Here is a 22247-nt window from a genome sequence, read left to right as displayed (position 1 = left end):
GATCGTGGAACGGGAAGCTTGTTAAAAATGTTGCTGATCGACCGCGAGGGAACCGAGGCGACGCAAATTCCTGGGAAAAAGACGAGTCGAACGAAGCATCTTGCCGCGCCGGGATTAATTGAGAGGCCGGAGGAGAACAATCCGTTGGATGAATATCCTGATTGTTGAGCGGAGCCACAGCCGCGGAAAATGATATTCCCCGGGTAATGAGACGAGCCAACGAGTGATTTAAGTAAATCTTCGGTGTATCCTGAAGGAGGAGAGGTTTGATTATCCGTGAAGAATAGTTCCTTTGAATTTCGCGATGGATTTGATGCACGACACGACGAATATAATTTGATAATTCTCTAGAAAGTTAGGAAATTAAGGAAATAAAATAATGACTCAGCGAGGGAAATCAAGCGTTTAAAAGCGAACAGTGTAAAGAGGATGACTCATATGCGATACGATAAAATAATTCGATAATTTTCGATAAACGTTAAGAAGTTAGCGGAAGGGAATAAAGATCCAGAGATAAGATCGATAAAACGGCAAGTATTTTTAAGTTGACACGCTGCACTGATAAAATTTAATCGTGAAAAATTTCTTCCAATTTTGATATCGACCTGCTACACGATACGACGACATAATACGTACGATAATTCAGGATAGAACTAAGAAATTGGCCAAAGAGAGTGAAGATCGAAGAATAAAATCGATAAATCGTGGAGATAGGCGCGAGCCGTTCTATCGGAAAAGGAAACTTCTACTCTAGAAAATTTCTATTCATCGACCGCTCGTGAAATTCCATGCAAGAAGTTCTCCATTGAATTTAGGTCGTATCTTTCTGAGGAATCGCGTTAAACAAGGCTGATTATTCGCTGGGACCAGCATTCTTCGAGGCTGCTTCCGCGGTCTCGTAATCGCTTGATGGAGCACATGCGCGAGCGCGTGCATACGTATGCGCAACGGATTCTCCGGACAGCCACGTACTCGCGCTCTATCGAAACGCAGCCCGAGGAATCGGGCGGCCGTGAACGAGGCAACGATCTCCGAGGCTGGTGAATCGAACCGAGGAATGCGAGGGAGCTGCTCGATTCGAGAGTGTCGCCTGCCGAAGAAAGAAACGGATGAAAAAAGAAATTATCTTTTGGCCGTGGTGGAACTCGATCGATCGACTGAAAAGCGTCTTTGTGGCCAGCTTTATGATCTTGCCTCGATTTATGATCTCGATCGTTGCTTCTCGCTCAGAAGTACTTGCTCGAGATAAGGCTTGAAACGTGCGAGTCGCGATGTTTATACGACGATTTATTATTCGTGCTTTGACGCTTTGAGTTCTGGATCGCGTTAAGTATCGTCGTTCTTTTACAGACATCTTACTTTACATTTAACGATAGCAGAAGCTCTTCGTGCAATTATACGGATTAACGACTTTCCTCGGCTCGAACTGTTTCAGCTTTCCAGCATCTCTTTTACGAGATAGGGACACGTTTGAGAAACGTAATATTTTTCCACGTTAATCTTGACTCGATGCCCAAAATTTGCCAGAAGGGATCAAGTTAGATCGGATTATGTTTGGGTGAACAAGCTCTTAAAGGGAAACACCGCTAAAGCGATTACAGTTTCTCGTTAAGGTGTGACCCAATTAGCAGTTTGAACGCTTAGATCCGAGGTAAGAATTTGCGGTAAGCTCTTAAATATCGTATCAATTAGAAAGTGGATATTAAGCAGTCGGGAAAATGTTACGAGCAACGCGCATAAACGCAAACGTTGGCCAGGTATGTAATTAGCGGTGCGTCCGGATGTCTTTAAGAAACGCTTTAGGTCGCAGGAATTTTAAGTACACGAAGTAATAAAGCGTACGTAAACGACGCATAATGAACGAACCATAGTGACTGGAATATTTTGAATGGATGTGGGCTTGGTTCGCCACGAAAATAATGAATAAGCGATTGAACGAGTCGAACATAATTTTGGAAAATCCAGACACGTACACTTCGACCCAAAGACAACGTCGTTATAAATTAACCCGTTGCTCCCTAACGATATTTCTTTTTCAGTTTATTTCAAAGTGGTCACGTTAACAATGGAATCATTAGCGACCACTTATACCACTTATCCCCGTACAGTGGTTACATGGGTGGATATTTGGTTACTAAGCGTTCATAATCTTACGAACATCTAACCTATGCGTATAATTTGATACTCGTTATCGTTTATAAGGAGATTTCCTATTCCGATGTATGTGAAGATGTTACTCTTGGTAAACACGTTTTATTTCTATCAAACCTTGGAAAGATTCGCGGAAAACGATGCACGTTACCCACTAAAATAGTTATCGAGCGTTAAAAATAGAGCATAAATTTAAAATACACGTGGAGAGGAAAGTATAATAGAATTTTTAATAAAGTTAGAGTTTCGAATTAAATTACGAGCGATAGGTAATTCTTGGAGAGAAGTCGGTACGCGTTTAGCCAAGTGGTTAATGGGTTAAAGCGTGGCGAACCGAGACGCGTAGCAGCCTCGTGATTCCGTGTGCCTAAATTTACGCACGGCAGATGTAATAAAGCGTGTGCACGCCGTTTTACGGTATCCTCTATCCGGGATTCCGAATAAGCAGCGACGCAACCGGCCGATTACGTCGCTTTGAACCGATGCCAGCCACCTTTCTGCGATTCTCCGAACGCACCAAGGTGCGACCGCGCCGTGGAGGAACGTTCCTGGGGCAACGTTTCTCGAATCGAGGAATTCGCCTCCCCGTCCTTCGATTCTCTGCATTTTTTCCCCATGAACGTTCGTATTATCCGAATACTTTGACGTCTATACTCCGATATACAACGTGTATCGCGTAATACGATTTTCCGACTCGTTTCAACGACCACCTCGATGTAACAAGAACAGAGATACGTCGGTATATCCCGAAGAAAGTAATTATCGAGAGATTTGGAATTCGAACGACGAACGAACGCATCCGTCTTGGTTTCTTTCTTTCGTTCTGTTGTTGGATCGGAGCATCCTTTACGAGTGACGAACAAGATGCAGACGTAAACTTTTACGAAGTGAAATAACAAGCGAAAATGTCGATTACGCTGAAACGTTGGAGGTATTTCAGGCACAAAGAGAATGTAACGCTAGAGGTTTATTTGCGTTAAAAAATTTAGCTAATTCAGCAGTAAGAAATATATAGAACTCTGGAGTACTAAAACAAACTGACAATACGCTTGATCTCTATTTAAATAAATGAAATTTAATACCATCAAAGTACCAGACATTTTATTCTCCTATTTTAGCTCTAGCGTATTTTCAGAAGACTCTGTCGGTGGTTAACTTAGGCTACGTAACCCGGTTGTTTCATTCGTACATAAAAAAAAAAAAAAACTCCACATTCGCAATCTAGAATCCTTTCTCGTTCGGCTTTCACTGGGTATCGTCGTTTCGAGTGTCTGAAATTATACCCTGGGACGAAGATTGCTTGTAAATCGAATAGAAATTGAGACAACTGGGTGTTCTAGTCTTCTTCCACGGGATAGAAAGCCGGACGAATGTATCCATAACTCACCACCGTATCAATTCCAACGGAACTTGTTTCGCCACTTTTAATTTTCCTCAAACTTCTATCGACCATCGTATCGTTAAAACGTAGAAAAAATTTAATTAAATTTCCTGCTGAAAATAATTATCTTCAAAGTCATCGTACGTCCTCTCGTCGAAGATCGAGAAAGCGATGGATCGTGTACGATGCGTCAGAATGTACACTATCGTCCATAAGTATTTAGACGTCGAATAACTACAGAAATACGTATTTCTATCATTCGAAAACCCTAATATCGAAGAAACCTAGTGTTTGTCAAAACTTGTTGTTAAGTTGATTATTGTCACGATTATCGAACATTATCAGGCAAACTGCAAGAATGCGAAAGAACACGTCCAAAGAAATCTGAAACATTCGTTTGAACGTATACAGCCCTAATTATTTGGCTAGCTGAAATTTTATAGAAAGTTGAAAATGTTTTCTAATAAAATACATAAAATAAAATGTAATACATAAAATTCACTGTATTTGCAGTAAGCGTGCGAGTATTCAAAAGTCTCGAATACTTATGAACGGTAGTGTATCACGAGTATGTGGCGGAGCACGTCGTTGCTTTCGCGGCAGATCGAGCCTCGTTCAAGGCTACCAGCTTCTAACTTCGCGTGTTTACCGACGTCAAGTCAGGACCAGGCATCTCCGCAAGTAGGCTCCATCGGGTGAAATTCGAGAGAGGAGATCACGAACGGGCGAACGGTTATTCTCGATGAATGATCGCAACTCGATGTGACTTATTGCCAGCAGATTCTCGCATTCGACGAACCAGCCAACGTACAAACCGAGTAATCCTGTCGATTCATACGTTATCGACCACCATTAGCGATTCGTCCTCGTCCAACGAGAATTAATGACGCTCCTAGACCGCCACGTGTCTTTTTAGTTTCATTTATTCTTCGCTTATTTCCTTTCGTTTACTCCAACGAAACGTCGCTCCGCTAACGTCGTCGTTCGTCATGTACATTGACGCTCGTAAGCAACTGGACATTTCGGTAGATTCGTGGCGATAGCGTAGATTTCAACGAATCTCCAAAGCAACGACGAGTTAACGACTAGAAATAATCATACGCTTATTAGCCGCAACCGGAGTTAGCGATTTATACGTTCAGATTTCGTTAAAGAAGATTAGAAATATGCGCATAGAACGTTTCAGACAATTTGCTCGAAGCTTCGGTAGAAGATGGAAGAAAGTTTCGTCAGGCAAAATCAGATAAGAAGCGAAGAAGGTATCTTTTTATCGGTATTAGTCAGAAATAGTTGAAAGGATTAATCGCGTAGCGTGAAAGTACGACGTTGCCGAGGGACAAGCAGTAACACGTTTCGAAGCAACGGATTTCCATAAACGTCAACTCGCACAATTTTTCGTGATTTGTTGGCAGGTCGCGTCACGTTTCCGGTCGGTCGCTTCGATGGATTCTGCGGAATGCTCGCGTGACTCACGAGGAATACTAGTTGGGCTTCTGGTAGTCGGATTTCGGGCTCAGCAGACTACACGGTGTCTCGAAATCGAAGGTTATGTGGTTCTTCGATTCGTTCTGGGTCAATCTGTTCCACGAGAAATAGTTAATAAAAGACCGAACGCGTATTCGATTGGCTTCGAGCTTGAAATTAACGCTCAATAAGCATCATTGGAGGAAAAACCTCGCACACTCGTAATTTGTATATTTCCACATTATCCATACGCTCTGACTTTGACGCACGGAAGAAAGCAATTCTTAGAAAGATTTAAAGGACGATCGAACGGCGCTAATCTGAGGAAATCGACGTTCGATGATTTACCTACACGCGGACAACGCACAAATTGTCGTACGTTTTAAATTAGCTACTATTCCGCGGTTGGTCGAGAAGAAAAAAGGCTGCAAAGTGTCTTCCCTTATGAATAATGCAGCATCCATGAATCTCCGGTCGGCTAATAGGTGATCCCGGCCAAGAGCCGCCTTTCTACTCTCCGAGAAGCTGGTGTCGTGACGAGAAACCGTATCTTCCTGCGATTTTATCTGGACGGTGGATCTTTCCACGCGAACAGACGCTTTCGATCTATGCGGGCATGCAAAACGACCGGCATCCCGTCGCTCGCTGCCTACGAATCTACCGAAGAGGATCGTTCCGAGCTTAACGAACGTTCGAAATAACCTTAGATTTCAGTAACCGACCGCCTCCCGCGGTTCTTACGTCGTTTTTCAACCGAGCAAAGGCAAAGAAAACAGACAACCTTCGCGTGGGTGTACTTTTAATTCCCTTTGAGTCTTTCTGGAAATACAGAATTTCTTAATTTCCCGATATAGAATCTACAGGGTCGAAACGTTGGTGAAGTTGAAGCGTACGATCGAATGGATGCGAGTAAATTAACTTTCGGCTAAATAAATTCTTTCTATCGTTGAAAAGTATTTTTAAGCGTCGTACGGGCCGGTTAAAATCAACTGTTTACGAGATCCAACCGGTTCCAATTATTTGGCGTGAAATTACAATCTTAGAACGTGTCGGTTCAAATCCATCGGAACGTGTACGTCGCAGTTTTTGAAATTTTACGAGCATAGCTCGAGCTACGAGAACATCGAGCGACGACAGAAATTGGACCTGTTCCTGTTTTGGAACGATCCAAGCTTAGAATAGATCGTCACGGAACAGCTTTTGGTTGCCTGCCACTGGCGAACAAGCGATTACGTTTTCCTCTTTCTCCGCTATTCTCGTTGGAACGCGATCCTTCGCGAGTTTACACCGTCGTTCGTTAATCCTGCTCGTCCGTAGCCTGCAGCGGCTTCACGGACGTTTCAATGCTACGACCACTATGATCGGCTTTCTTAAGTTTCATCGTTGATCGACGGTTTTCGTCGACAACCAACGACGGAGCTTTGCTACATTCACAAAAGAAAAATTCCGTAATCTCAAACTGTAGTATACAAAGCGACAGGGAAGACTAAATTATAACGTTAAGATTCTCGCAGAATTGGATCACGACGAATTTCAAACGTATGTTGCAACACGATGAGAACGTGTTCTCACAATGTTTGGCCAACACCGAGATCCTACACGCACAACCGCCAGACTAACTGTAATTAATTGATTAAATTCGTTTTCCTAGATTGTACGGCTCCGTTGTTCTATTCTATTCATTTTCGAGTAGACGGCGATAAAATCTCGGACAATGGTTGACGAAACGAGGGCTCCGAGCTGCGACGACCACCCGGTGCATGCAGTTTCGGGATTTCGTGGTTGACTCAGCGCGAAATACTTCCTTCTGACGAGAACCACTCGACCCGCCGAAATATATACGAGCTGAGTCACCCCGTGCCGTGAGCACAGGTACCCTCTCCTTTAAGCTGGTCGAACAAATATATCGAGTGAACATTCGGTGGCACTATGCGCCCAAGGAAAATAGACCGACCGTCAGCCGGAAGAGACCACAGAATGATCCATTCGGAACGTGTTACTTTAAAACGAAAAGTCTTTTTCCTCTTAGGCATTCTTGTTCATCTTTTCGTTTTCAAAGCGACCCCGGTTAAAAATGTGGTCGTCGAAACGGAGAACGAGTTCAGCGGTTTTAGATAGTTTAAGGTATCCAGTTGGTATCTGGGCAGCTCGGAAGCCATACGGAACCTATAACGTGATTAGGGGAACTCCGATATCTTCGTTTCGCCACCTACCAATATTGGATTCGTTCGTTTCATTGTGTCGTAGTCGAGTAAGACTGGTCCTATGTTTCCGCAAGCTCTTTGCAGCTACGTCCAAGTCTGTTCTTCTTTTTACGTTGATATCACGAGTGTACGATTCGTTGGATTATTACGAAAAGTCAGAATTGAGTTTGGAATAATCGGATAATTCTGACGACGAGCGAAGCTCGCGGTATTAGGCAATACATTCCCATCTAAAAATAATCGAACTCTTTTACTGAAAAAGTCAAAATTTACAGATTTATCTCCCTGACATTACTCGCGCCACAAAATTCGTTCATTCTACGCGTTGTTCTAATTTCAAGCTAATTTGAATGCTATATAGCGTGGAAAGACGTCAGCGAAAGTTTTCCAGAATATTCGCTTTGCAATAAAAATCCATACGTCGAATATCATAAGACGAATAAACGACGAGGGCCGTTAACGATGGCTAATGTTCTAAACTCAATCGATTCGTTTATCGATAGTTGCAAACGATTAAATAACGCGATCGCTTCGTCATCGCGAGAATGCAACTACACAGACACGTGTAGCTTAAGAACAGGAAGTCAGAATTGTCAGTGCCGTCCCGTCAATTGACAGCTCTCTGCGCAACATTGGCGCCATGCGCAACTTGTCTCGCCTATTTTATCGAACAACCGTACGTTTGCCAAACGACTTAACGATTTACAGCACGTTTGCTTTCCTTTAAACATTCAACGCTATTTCTCTTCCACGAACTTGCGAATCTTTCGTCGTGGAAGATCGACGATAAGAAATGTGAAGATCATCGAGATCGAAACGAGAGTTCCTCTCTTCGGACGTTATTTCGTTGTGAAAAATCGACGTTGGGAATTCGAAAGGAATTTAGAGGAGAAGATAATCGAGATTGAAACGAGCCACAGAAGGATACGAGGCACATGGCGCGCCTCTGCCCGCAGCATGTGCTTCAATAAGCTTTTGAAAAAAGATCAAGCCGCCCTCGAACAGCTGTCTGATCCACAGCGCACGCTATATACGATATAGCTTACAGTGTATAGTATGTATAGCAAGTAGGAAAATCTACGAAACTTGGACATTGAACTTTATTCGGACCAAATTCATATAAATTTATATAAATTCGTGTTTCCAGAGAACGATATTTTTACCGATTCGTGCAACGACTCGAGGAACGGTAGATCCAACGGCGGACGGAGATAAGGCAAGGCACTTGGCTCGGTGACCACCTAAACCACAAATTCCTTCTAGCTTTCGTTTTCGTCCACGCGCAAGACGCAAAACCATATTTCTGCTACTAACAAGGAAACCTGCTTCAACCAGGAATATGGACTTTTATAAATTGTCGGTTTGTTTGGTCTCCTTGCTTCGTGCTTTGCTTCCTCGATTCCACGAACGCGCTGATTAATTCTAATCTCAATCAACACGCCATCGTTTCTCTCTTTGCTTAATACTCCGCTTTTGTCTCAACACGTACCGATGTTATTAGCGGAAGAAAAGCGTTGGAAGAATCTTGACAAAGTTGACATTTCGAACAGTTTCGTCGAAAAATTCGACCAATTAGTATCGTTAGCTATCTCTTAGGTGTATCTGTCAAACTCTCAGCTTAAATTAGTCCTTGATCGGTATATGAAATCGTAAGCTAAAACGATCGATCGTGAGACGAGATCTTCGTTCGATCGTTTCTAATCCTTGCTCAGCTGTCGATGTAGGCCAGTAGGCTCTTCTCGAGGATTTTCTTAAAAATCCAGCTTCTCTGTAGTACGCGAGGCTTTTTATCAGCGACGATCAGAGCCGCGTTTAGTCGGATGCAAGCATGTCACGAGCAGCGTACAGCTTTGACGTGATAATTTGCATAAATCTTTGATATCCATCCATGGGATCGACCGGGCAACTGGAGGAAGAATACCGTGTCAACCAGTCACTTTCTCCGCTTGCAGCATCCATCTCTGCGTATGGATTCGCTATTCTTCTGTCGTTGCTTCCAGCCGATCGATGATTACAATAGCGAGCGATCGTGAACGATTAAAAGGATAACGTTAACGTGTACCGAGGTACGAACGTTCGTGTCGATGCATCGATAGCTGAGACATAGATTTATCTTGTTCCTCGAACCGAGGATAATTTTAAGAAATCGACGAGCATCTATGAATGATTTCACTTCCATAACAGTTGCGGAGTAGTGTTCGGTTAACGATCGAAAACGTTACGAAAGCAGCTTCGAATTATGACACTGTACGACGGAAATATCGCACTCGGATAAAAGTAATTACAATTCTGTGAGAAACTGTCTCTTAAATATTATTATAACACGTGTATATCTCAAATTTATGCAAAAAAAGATATCCGAATACAATGCGAAGAAGAAGCTTAAAGAACAGCAGGATTAAATAGAAATAAATTTCGAGAGTTATCGTATAACGAATTATATGATAAAAGGACATTGCTAGCGAAAGAAAATTAGAGGAAACGCTGCTCTATCGTATCTTTGAATTCCTGTCAACAGAGAATCGCGTATAACAACAGGTTATAGAGAATTCCTCGGAAAGAATTGAGAAAGATACGAACCGAGTGGACGAGAGTAACGCTTGCGGAATAATTGCAGGGCGAGTCGCGGTACTCTTCCAGTCGTTTCGTCGGCAGTAATTTAAATGGTCTCGCGCGTGCATGTGGGCGTTACATTAACGCTTCCGTGGCAAATTACACGAAAGAAAAAGAAAAGAAAAAAAGAAAACAAGAGAGATAGAAAGAAGACGCGAGCTAAGAGGAAACAATAAGAGCGGAGTAATTTATTAAGAATCAACATCGTGCCGTCCTTCCTTCGTGGAAAATTCCAATTTATCCCTCGAAGAATATCACCGTTGGTTTTTACCTTTCCCTTTTCCTTCGAATCGCCGATCGTTCGTAAGAATAATAAAAATCCTTCTTGTCGAGTAATTGGATACACGGATCGCGTGAATCGAGGCAGATCTTGTCGGTAACGTTGTTGCTCCACCTTCTACATATGTCTGACCTTTTCCGCGAATGTACCGTTCTGAACACAAGAAGAAAAGGCGATTCCACAACCAACTGGCAGACTTTCCTTCCTCGAGTCGCGATTACGTTCCCATCGATATATTAACTCTTAAGTAGCACCGTTTGCCTCAGCTTTCGAGCATATATAATACCTCAAGAGATAAGTCGCGATCCTGGGCCACGCCCATTCGCTATCCTCTTACTTCCTTACTTCGAATAGGATCGTTAACGATAGTATTTTTCACGAAATATTTCCCATCTGGTGCAATTACTGCGAGTTTGGCTCGTTCGGTAATCTCGAAAGGGCTAATCTTCGAAAACGTTGTTTCCTCTTAGCGATGGTAAAGCTGTCGCAGCCAATAGAACGGATCAATTCGTATTTTTTACAGACGATATTTTTTTAACAAATAAAATTACTTTAGTCGAGTTTTAACAAGCTATCGGTATATAAATATTTTATCGAACAGGCTATCATTCGCTGGAACGTTTACTCTTTCTCCGATACCGATAAAACTATCAGAGTATCGAAACGATCGTAATTTCTCATTGAAATTCTATAGATCTCGTGGAATATAAATTTTCATAGAAATTTCATAGATCTTTTAACGGTGTAGTTTTACCGGTTTAAGTGGCTTCTCTGTAAAGTACATACATAGATAAGGGTGTGTTTCTCCCTTGCATTATACAGGGCGTGGCAGCGCTCGTGGTGTAACTCAATAGAGCAGGTTATTCTATACGTGAAAATAAGTCGGCTATGTAGAAAGAATTTTATTTTTTAAATAAAGAATCGTTTTAAAACGTTAATTATTTTAAGGACGAGGGCTTAAGTTTTGCAAGAACGAATCTACCAGAGTCGGAAGTAGATAATTATGTCGTGTTGCTCTAAAAGTAAGAGAAATAATGTACACGCATGTTAGTCATTGATCGAAAACTACCTCTGAAACGCTTTTTGCCTCGATATTTCTCAGCAGATTAAACGTCAAACTTTCGTTGGACATTTGTGATTGATTTTCGCAAGTAGAACAACTTTCTGTCAATCATCCATTCGTAGAAAGCGAATTAAATTCACGTGTACTCGACAAGTTTTTAAACCGAGTTCTCTCGAAAACGAAGCTTCGTTTTTAAAATCAAAGTTTTCGAAGTATCGTTGATGGTTCTAACATTAACATTATCAGTAAGCAATCTTTTAACGACTCGTGGTCGATACCCGATGGATCGAAGTTTTCCATGGAAACGCAATTACAGCTCTCGCGATCGGATCTGCCTCGTAGTATAAGCGTTTCGGTCACAGATGGTTTGTCGTTTCACTCGTCACATTTTCCCTCAAACATTCCATTCTTATCGACGGTCGAAATCTATGGGCCATGGTCGTTAACATAATGCGACGCATATACGTGGCAGTCTCACATTTTTCCTCCCTGAAACGTTCCAACGCGTGCTCATCACGGCGAGGTATCTAGCGCGGATACGACGATAACGTAGAGCGCAGATAACGCTCAATTATTTCGTGGTTGATTCCTCGAGGTCGTTTCGTAATTTCCGTGAATCACACGATCCTCGAACTTTGCTCTGGAAAATGGAAATTATTGCTGCGGTGATCGTACGTATGTTCGTTAATCATCGTTCGGGAAAGCCAGGATTAACGCGCAAGTTGCTACCAACGTATATATAATCGATTACTTAATTAATTAGTTACGTACGTGTGTAGCTTAGTTACTAGACTTTCAACGATAATGTAATTACCGATGAAATTGTTCGGTTTTTGCCCTCGCGCGTTTGAAAAAGTAAAAGTCTGCTTTTGTGTGTTCGTTAGAAATCCTTTTTAAATATGCAATCACGTTCTACAGATCACGGAATCGAGAATAAAGGAGCGCTAAGAAGCTTGGATCGCGGAACGGCTGATCTCACGAAGGAAAGTGTATCGTGGTAGCCTTTTACTGTTACCTAGGAGCACCGTGTCCCTTCTTCCCGTTCGTTCGACTCGCTATCGACGCGTTACTTTCACGGACGTAAGCGGTCGAGCAATTCGCATCGATGCCAATAGCCCAGGCATTGTTGTCGAAGCTTTTTATCGGGCTGATTTCAGTGCTGGCTCCGCGTCGTTCTATTTTAGCGTCGATGATTCACAACCTCCGTTCGTCACGACACGCTGCATTTTTATTTCCATTTCTCGCCGCAACGTAAGACGACCTGGCTCGGGGCCGCGGTTCCGATGATTCGCGCGAAAGTGATTCAATATTCGCGAAACGTCATCGTACGGAGTTATTTCACCCGCAGAGATCTTCTGTTCTTCTTCTTCTTAGCTTCTGCTTAGATTTCCTCGCTCGAACGCAAGACGTAATAGCGTCGCGTTAATTGGTTGGGAGTTTCGCCTTTTTAACCGACCATTGCTATCGCCATCGGCTCCTTTGCAGTTGATTTTCCGGTGCGTCGTTTTCAAATTTTAGAAAATCAACGAAATTTATTTGCGAATCATAAAATTTCGTACTCAACGAAGAATAAAATCTCGTAGAAATATAAATACACGCTCTTCTGACCAACTTGCTACACGTAATAGAATTCTTCTCGATATTCTTCTCTGGAAGAACGCCGGTTTCGTATAAATCCTCCTACACACGCCAGGAACAAGAGGCAATCTTCTGGGCTAGATTCCTGGGAAAGATCACCGCGATTGCCCGGATCGTTTCCTTGTAATCTGCAGCGTTGCGTTTCTTCCACATCCTCGTGTCTGTCTGTTTACAATTAACATCGAACAGTCTAATGCAAGATAATGGTCCGATCGGATGAAAGTCTGGTTCGCAGAAACCCGAGGATGCCTTATTATACTTTCATGATTCCGCTGGGAACCGACGAGTTCGAGTTGCACGCTCGCGCGTTGCCTAGCTTCCTCGCGACACGCATAAGCGTACGTACATCCATAATTCGTCGGCGAAAATTAACGCGGTTGTCGTTTATTTATCGCCCTTTAAGCACGCAAGCCAGAAAACGAATATGCGATTCGCTAGCCGGGCTCCCTGGCGAAATTAAACTAATATCAATAGCGAAATTTACGAGACACGAGTCGACAAATTGCCGGTACTAATAGATTTTCTCGTATAACTGTGAGAAATTTTACTCGAAAGGCGCGATTATTAGAGAATACCGTGAAATATCCGAGAAAGATAACTTTCTAATTAATTAATTTGTAGAATCCCCTCGAACAACGATCTATCGACTAATAAATCTACTTATTTAAGTTAGCGCGTTGAAGAAGGTTTGAAAAATCCAACAACGTTGTTTTTCACCCTCTCTCACCCTGTTTTTACGCGAGTCGACGTCGACTACGAACAAAGGCAGCACTGTCTTTCTCTCGGTCTCTTTGACATCTCAATTCTTTCGGAGAAACGAGTCTCGTGGAAAATGAAAGTCGAAAACGAACGAGCCGATTTGGGCTCCCTCTCGCTTTTCACCAGGCATAATCGCCCACGCAAGGCTCTCCTTCGTGAAAATTCCCCTTTGCAAGACGACGCGAGACGACTTCCGCGATTAGGATGTTTATCCGAATGACTCTCCACGCTCTTACGTTCGCTGAAAGCTAACAGAAGAAGAGTACTTCACAGAGACGATAGGACGATCGCTTGTTCCTACTTACACGCGTTGCAAATTACATCTTTCGTTGATCGATTACGTTGTTGCAGCTTAGTTCATCGACCGACGAAGGAACTTTCGAATTATTATGATTGAAACTCTGACTAAACGTTCCTCTGTGATCGAGGTAAGTCGACTTGAAGAGTAATTATCATTGTGATCGCGAGGAGACGAGAATCTATTCGACGATGATCGATAATTACATCAACGCGATATAATCGCTGTAGCACTCGAGAGCAAGCGTTTCAAATTCTTGCTCCTTTAATCGCAGAACCTTATTATTTCGTTTTTCGATAAAATTATCGACTAGGACAGCGTGTCCTAACGTCAACCGCGTCAACGGACCACCAATTTTAAGAATACGCTTTTACGTTGAAAATTGTCAGAAGGAAAATCGGTTCTCGACTACGGAGCGATCATCCGCATCGATCGAAATTCTCGCCTTATCTTAATCGCGGAACCTCGTCATTTTATACTTGCAGCTTTCGATCGAATCTAACCGCACCTGTCCAAACCTAAGCAAACTTAATCCGACGGCGAAAGAATACACCGGTAGCCCTAAAACTGCCACACAGCCTCTTAAAGCACGTTCGAACCCATCCGATATCGACAAGAAAAATCAGTTGCCTGCTGCAATAGCTGACTCGACCGAGAGGGCCTCGACCGTGTTCGATAGGTTCGAGTGCGCTCCAGGTGATCGTCCGCGACGCGAAAGTGGCTAGATCGGCCGGGGACGTTCTCTCGACGGGTTCCCTCGATCGCTTTGGAGAACTCGGCGTTCCAGCCGCGAGCGTTCAATAATTCATATTCAATCTATCGATAGCAGCTGCCCCCGCGGTGAATCCGATAATTCAGCCTCTATCTAGTCCCTGGTGTACTTTCATCTGTCGCGAGCATCCTACGGAAAATTTGCGACCAAACCAGCCAGAGAAAAGAAAGGGAAGGGAAGAGAGAGAGAGAGACGGCGATCGTCGTTCGGGTCTTGGGTCTTGGACGAGTCACGAGCGCGTTATAACGTGGCGAAGGACACGGAGAGAGCAGGAGAAACGGAAGGATCGCGAATGCATCGGGCCAGGACTCGACCGGCTACACCCTTGTCTGCCACCTACCAGTCGAGGAGCTACGTTTTCAGCACGCGCAGTATCCAATAGGAGCCATAAATTCAACGATCCTGTTTCGGACGTGCACGAAAATATTTCACGAGCACGCCGCTACGTTATTGATCAAAATTCTGGAATCGGTACGTGTTTTACCAAGTTTGGCTTGGAATTCCGTTACCTTGGAAAAGTTGCATCTCTTCGACGAGCGAGCGTAGGATAAATTAGCGTAGGAGTGCAAAAAAACTCGATCAAGAAGCGTCGAAGAGAGCGGATGTTTCTAAGTTTGACTGGTTGCATCTTCCGTTCGGTTCTTCGAGCAACAAAGTTGGTCGACTGTTAGAATTTACAATACCTATTAAAATAGAAATATGGTAAAATAATTTACCTTGACACCTCGCCTATTCAATTTTTCCCTGATATCGATACGGAAAATTATTCGATCGGTAGGCACTTTGTCAGAGCGAAGAATTTGATCGGTGTCTTTCAACAAAGTATTTCTACTTCTGGTTTAGCATACAGTAACTCAAGATAGCGATACGATATTCAATCGTTCGCGAAACACATTTGCAATGCTAACGCGTGGTAATCGTCACTGGGTAAGAACAATGAACGCAGTTGGCGAAAATTCGTCACCGCCGATCCTCCTTAATAGGATTGTCGATAAAATAAAATAGAAAGAATAGGAAGAAACACGTCGATGGTTAATCTCTTCGCTGATGGGTTCGCAAAGACGAAAGAAAGCCAATGGGCCAGGCGGAAATCGAATTTTTTCACGATGCTTTTACACGACACGTTGCTTTCTCCGACGATTGGCTCGTTAAGTCGTAACAGAAGCCATTTGACAGCAACTGGGACAATAGTTCGAGGTGACTCCCGGCTTCGAAGCAGGAAAAGTGTCCGACTCGAGTGAAATCGATGCGGGTGCAGTCGCTAGAACCGCCATGGATCACCGTGTCGCGTTATTCTGCCTACCGAGAGGATATCGCGGGATTAGAGGCGGCGTTTCGCAACGAAAAAGCGACACGCGGAATGCGTGTTTGCATGGGCAAACGGTGTTTGCAGGCTGTAACGTTGAAATATTCATCGGCCGGCTACGTGTGACTAATACCGTATGAAAGCATGGCCGTTCGAGGTCGACGATTCGTGCTTCTCGATTTCCAGGCTCGCGTTCGAGCCAAACGATAAGCGCGGACACGTATTATACCTGAACGAGTGGTCGAGTTAAACGAAACGTATCGGATCGAGCAAATGCATCCGAGCGATATTTGTTATCGCCGTACGTGAACAAACAAGCCTTCGAGTACGTGATCGAATGGGTCTTCCCACGAAAATATCGGGAAGCGCGAAGGAAATTTCGAGCTTCGTGGTCGAGCACCAGTTTTCGAGCGGCAAAGTATCGCTTCAATGTCTACGTATGGGAGAAAAATTGTAGTTTGTTAGGTACAGTAGCGTTGATCACCGAATCAGGACGATGAAAACCTCTCGTTCGACCATGGCATTAGATACTTACTTTTGCAGCAGACCGAAAGTCTCGAAAACGTCAATCGTCGTAACTTAATTCTCTGCGCCGAAGAGACGCATGTGGACTAGAAGCAGCATTTATATTATTCGCTATGATTTCACAGTAAAAACGCTATGAACTTTCCGAACGACCGAATAGAATTTTATCTTTACGATGCACAAACACGGAGAACGTCTATCTGTTAGGAGAAAATTTTCCCAAAAGGCAGGATTTCCTGCGAAATCCGAAATTTTATCCCTTCGGATCCACCGTGTCTTCTCTTTCTATTTAAACGCTCGTTCAAAGCAAACACTCTTGCTTTTACAGCACTGGTAAACAGAGACGCGTGCGAGAAGACGGAACAACCATGGTTTCTAACCGTGTAAATAAACGGTGGCCTGTTTATAAATAGAGATATCTTAATCACGTCGCTTCTCGTACGGAAGCTACGATATTACAAACGAGCGAAGAATGGAGCTGCGAACCGAACAAGGAACATGGTGGTTTTTTGGTCGGTCGATACCGGAATTCGACGTTTCGAGGCACACCGCGATTCGTGATCGTATTCTTAAAACCTCTGGCCGCGTTTCGACGCCCCTGAACACTGTCGGGACCAGCCTCGAACCGACAGTTCCAGCAGCGTTCAAGGTTGCCAGAGTTTCGCGTGAAATTACGCTGCAGCGTGCCGGAGAAACTCGTTCCTCCGCTTGCGCGCTTTTCGTCTCGGCCACGCCACAAACGCGAAGAATCGACGAGTTCTTCTGGAACTGTGCAAACAAACGTTCTTCGACCCCCCTGCAACGTTTCGTGCACCAAAACGCTCACCCTGCGTTCCTTTTCCAGCCAAATGTTCGGGCTTCGGAGAATAACGAGAGCCTCCCCACCCACCCATCCTTCTACTACGTACACGATGCTCTTTTTTTCCTTTCTTCGACTTTTGGTTCGGATTTTCGGCAGCCACGACATATCACACACTTGTTAGTCGATTTGCGAGAATCGGCGAGTACGCATTCGCTGGAATTTCGTTCGATTTTAAGGGCTGAGAGATTGCGATCGTGCGTACACGTTGGGAAGGGAAGGGCGAGCGGCCGGCGCGAGAGAACGGGAGGAGGAAATCAATGCCACCGTCTGCCGCGGGAGAAGAGAAACTCGTCGCGTATCGGTGAGTTTTCGCCGGTGTCTGTTGCGCGTGACACAAGACACAGGTCAAGCAGAAAGATACACGCGACACGCGTTTTACTCGTATGGTCGATCGTACGACAAAGATTATGGACGCGCGCAGGAGAACCGATAAAGACGAGCTGATCGAACCGGAACGAGAGAACAGGGGCAAAGAGAAGAGGGCAGAGTGGAGGCTCGGCGAACTGTAATACTCACTCGACCGCTAGCGTAGCGTATCCGCCACTGTCTTCGGTTCTTTCTAGGGGATTCTTGCTCGGTCTTATCGGCAGAAACTCCTTCGTGACTCCTTCCTGAGGCAACTCCTGCTTTCCTTTCACGCCGCTTCGATCGTTGGCCGGTCTCTCTACCAGAGTACGTAGCTCCACCGATGAATTTGCTTCGAACGCGGCACAAATCGAAACACGGCGGGGGTGGGGGGGTTGCGAATAGAAAATACGAAACACCGGTCTCTGCGAAGAAGGGAAGCGAACAGGCGGACCAATATACTCCTCGTACGACACTCTGCGCGACACTGCCTCGATAGACGAGACTCCTGTTAGGTAGGCAGGGGGTGATGGAGGGGACACATTGAATGTACGTACCGAATAAGGGAGGCAACCACCGCTCCGTTCTCGCGGGTGTCTCGAGCCTGACTGACGCACCAGCCAAGCCTGCCGGCCGACCGAATCCCCTACTATTCTCTCCTTCTCTTTCTCCATACACCACCACTCGTCCCTTCTTTCTTTATCGCTCTCTTTACTCCTCGTTTCTCGCGACGTCCCACCAAAGCTTCGCTTCGTTCCTCCTTCGATCACTCGGTGCTTCTCGTCGCGTTGCCTGGCCTCTCTATATCTCCCTCTCTTCTCTTTCTTTGCTCCGTTTCCACGTTTCTCCTTCTCGCCTGCCTTCGTCTTCTCCGTTCTCGCTGCGCGACACTCTGCCGTTCGTTTTCGTTCTTCTTCGATTTTCACTCTCTCCCCTTTTCGCCGTCTCTCCATTTTTCTAGCCTCTCTTTCTAATTTTATCTGCTCGCCGTCTCTCTCGATCCTCCATGCCCTCCCTCTCCGTGTAACCTCCGTCTCGAGTAGCTTTATCTCTTTTATGCGAAAGGTTCGGGTTAGGTTCGCGTTTCTCAGTCGATAGCTGGCTCTCTGCTCCTCCAACGCCCACCACGCACCTATACACAGGGTGGCATCGCCGAGACGGCGCTCTGCCCTTCGCCAGGACCTTCCACCGCGAGAATCGTAGGATCGCGAGAGTCGTGCTTTTCGATTTGTCGCGGTCAGCTATACCTGCAACCTTCCGTCCAAAATACGCTCCCTTCGTCCTCCTTCCAACTATTTTCTTCCTCACCTTTGTTCTCCGTAGTACGCTCCGTCTCTCTCTCTCTCTCTCTCTCTATGTAACCATCTCGACGCGACCGAAATTGCGGATAATTCTTCGGGTGTGCCGATCGATCGTGGTCGCGTTTCCAGACGCAGAACGCGCCAACCGTATTATTTTTCCAGGCCAAACCTTCCTCTTCGTTGCATCATCTGACATACTCGACCTTGTCTTCCGCTATATTTTCGCGATAACCGACCATTGCATAACCACATACCGATTCTATCGATTCGTATTCCCTTCGCGTTATTCTCTCTGCATCCAGTCTAGCGACGCGACGTCAATTTTTCGAAACGATCGCAGAAGAAACAACGAAGTACTTGTTGAATGGAGTACGCGTTCTTACGCCGATGAAGTCATCATAGGCTCCGACGAATGCATAGGCTCGAATGAAAGCCGCTCGTACGAGTCTTTTACGAATATGTTACGCGGGTTGTACGAAACACAGCGAAACCTTTCGTTACCGTTGTTACGAGACGCTTCTAAAAGTAAAAGTTCTCTAGCGATCAAATTATTTCCCGAGACTCTGTAGAATAAGAACGAATAGCGTTATCTATCGTTAGCGCGACTGATTGATCGTGCCTGGCAGATATTAACGAGAGGCTATTCGATAATGATAAGGATACGACGCATCGTTGCCTGATATCGTGATTCGGCACCGCTCCTCTTGGCGGAGAAAGGAAACGCGGAAGAGCAGGCGCGAAAAACTGTCTACGTCTCGCGGCGTGACTCTTTATTACTCTCGTAAGAAGCTGACTGACCAGGATAAACTTTGAAATTCACCGGGCTTTCTCTATTCTATCTCTGTTACTCCGCTGTGATGATACTTGACAGCGTTACGCTAACGCCGTTGCTAGTTACTTCTTGCAAGGCGGTATTTAACCGCCTGTGTTTTATTTGCCGAAGATCGTAAGTTAAATCCGCGAGTTTGCTACTTATACGACTAATTACCGATTCGTTTTGCTCCAGCTGCTACACGTTCCTATATGTTGGCTTTTACTTTTATGCTCTCGGCTTGTTATTCCCTTTTCTACAGCTATCGAATGACATTAAAAGCATAAATTGTAGCGTCGAAGGAAGTTGAAAAAGGGACGAAACGTTGGTTTTGTCGCATATATTCTTTATTCCATAGTATTGGATAATTATAGGACGCTATTGTACAAACGATGGCTACGGGTGAGATCTGCATGCAGTTTTGCTAGAAACGAGTTTCTCGTCGAACGATTCGCTTTCGTTTAGCTTGCAGTGGTGATCGATAGCATCGGATTCCTAGAATCATTAACCTACTTCAAGTATGTCGGACCGTTCGTTTTAACACTTGCCAAGATATCATCGTTAATCAGCCTATCATCCTCCGATCGTTCTTTCACTCTCAAAAAAAAAAAAAAAAAAAAAAGGAAAAGAAAGCCTCGTCGTGCTGCGAATATACTTCGTCTCTGATCTCTATTTCAATTATATATGATAACTTATTGCTTCCAACGACGGTAATTAGTACCCTCTGGAAATCTCTCGAGCATCTAAATACACGGCATCGGACTATAGAAACAATTGAATTCTCGATAAAAGAACAGAACATGTTAGCATCTGAGGATTATGTGGTTCCACCGTGCAAGTTGAGATTCTCTGGTTGAACGTTAGCCAGCGAGTGTCTGATGCACCCACTGCTCCTCGGTCACGTGTATCGTTTTTCTAGCTGCTGATCGGCTTCACCTTCTCCTCCGTAGTGTCCTCCACCTCCAAGTTGTCCGCATTTACCACCTTGATCCGGTCCACGGGCTTCGGTCGCATCAGAATGAACGGCAGCTCCGCGGAGAGCTCTCCGCTCAGTGCACCTAAATACAGCTTCACCTTGACAGCGTAAGAAACTACAATGCCAAAGGAATCACGGACATCGGGTGAAACGAGCAAAGTGCTCGATGCGAGTTCGCTTTCCTCCTTCTTCAACCCTCCGTCCAAAGCGATGCCTCTACGATGCTTGTTGTTCTCCAATTCTGGCTTCAGATATAGAACTTTGGTTAAATTGGAGCCAGGGCTAATGGGACAGCCGTCCTGCGTCTCTATCGCGTCAATCACCGTTCTGAACTGGCCATTTTGGAAAATTACCACGTCGATACCCTGCTGTACCAGCGCTTTGATCTTCTTCACCACCTTGTTGCTGTTGTTCCTCACGCATACGTTCACCGCTATTCTCTCTCCGTGATGGTACAGCTGTTTGTCCAGGGTCACCTCGAGTTCTAGATCGCCAGGGCTGAGTAAGAAATCCTTTCGTACCACGGTGCAAGGCTGTCGACCTTGTTTCGTCGGTGCGTACTGAATCTTCCTGATGCCCATAGTTATCGTGCTTCTCTTATGAGTAATATCGGTCTCCGTGTCCCCGGAGTAGATCTTGACGTAGTACGTCACTCCGCAAGGTTCGCCCGTTTCATCTTCTCCTGATTGCAGAATCACGCTAGACGGAGCCGTCTGGGGGAACTTGAAGGTAAACGGAATCGCGTTTGGTCCTAGTTTTCGGAGCAGTCGTTCCTGTAGCCTGGTCAGGCTATCCTCCGTTTTCTTGGTCGTTGGGAACACCTGTTCCGAGACCAGGTACAGATCCTTTTGAAAGTTCAAGCCCATCACCTCGTCCTCTTCTCGACCGTAGCGAAAGCTACACACCAGCTGTCCCCATATTTTCCTACCGGTGTCCACGTAGTTTTGGTCCAGAAGAATTACGCCGTCTACTGGCTCGATTCCGGATAGATAGTCGATGTAGTCTCGTTTACCCAGGTACAACGAAATTTTGCCGTTTGGCGAGCATTTCTTGAACACCTTGAAGTTCACCACCATGTCTGCGTGAGCGCAACAAAGTATCCTTCGATCTTATCACCACCGGTTGTCGACTGATTTGAGAGGGTAGTGGTCGACGGTCTTATATAGGAACGCGGTACCAGTGACGTCAAGATTTTTCAGGGCTTCCGAATCCGCTCAGCGTCGCGGATAAACCGTGCCTTTCTGCACGCCTTTCGATCCTAACCGTTTCGCGATATTTTTTCCCAGTTCTATGCCAGAGGGGATAGGGGTGTGTTGTTTCTTCGACGTAGGAACACGCCATGCTTCTGACACGCTGATTTTCGCGGGCTTCGTTTTGTCGTTACGTATAATCTGCCTATCGTGTCTTGCTGCTTCAAACCCTTCTTTACGTTCGAGGATCAGAAATAAATGTTGTGGTATAAGCCACTTACGAGGAAAGACGATGGATGGATGGACAT

At 44.9% G+C, this 22247-nt stretch overlaps 3 protein-coding genes across 17 annotated transcripts in view; 1 reads left to right on the top strand and 2 right to left on the bottom strand.

Moving 5' to 3' along the window:
• LOC132912196 (uncharacterized) overlaps positions 1-17974 on the bottom strand; it is a 73062-nt gene extending 55088 nt beyond the window's left edge. For all 15 annotated transcript variants that reach the window (XM_060969391.1, XM_060969399.1, XM_060969395.1 and 12 more), the window contains exon 1: positions 17833-17974. The gene's annotated coding sequence lies outside the window, so the exon portion shown is untranslated. The remainder of the gene's footprint in view (positions 1-17832) is intronic.
• LOC132912217 (peroxiredoxin 2-like) overlaps positions 1-22247 on the top strand; it is a 361669-nt gene that overhangs the window by 63984 nt on the left and 275438 nt on the right. The gene's annotated exons all lie outside the window — the stretch shown is intronic.
• On the bottom strand, positions 20103-21896 carry LOC132912210 (arrestin homolog). The gene has a single exon (XM_060969440.1). The coding sequence runs from the start codon at positions 21823-21825 to the stop codon at positions 20689-20691; it is 1137 nt and encodes a 378-aa protein (XP_060825423.1). The 5' UTR covers positions 21826-21896; the 3' UTR covers positions 20103-20688.

The sequence above is a fragment of the Bombus pascuorum genome, chromosome 11 (assembly GCF_905332965.1).
Source record: "Bombus pascuorum chromosome 11, iyBomPasc1.1, whole genome shotgun sequence".
NCBI classification, from domain to species: domain Eukaryota; kingdom Metazoa; phylum Arthropoda; class Insecta; order Hymenoptera; family Apidae; genus Bombus; species Bombus pascuorum.
Note: the sequence above shows the minus strand (reverse complement) of the source record. Positions and strands in the feature narration are given on the sequence as shown.

Bases quoted from the DNA above. Each gene is read 5' to 3' on its own strand.
- LOC132912210 (XM_060969440.1), bottom strand. From the start codon at position 21,825: ATGGTGGTGAACTTCAAGGTGTTCAAGAAATGCTCGCCAAACGGCAAA.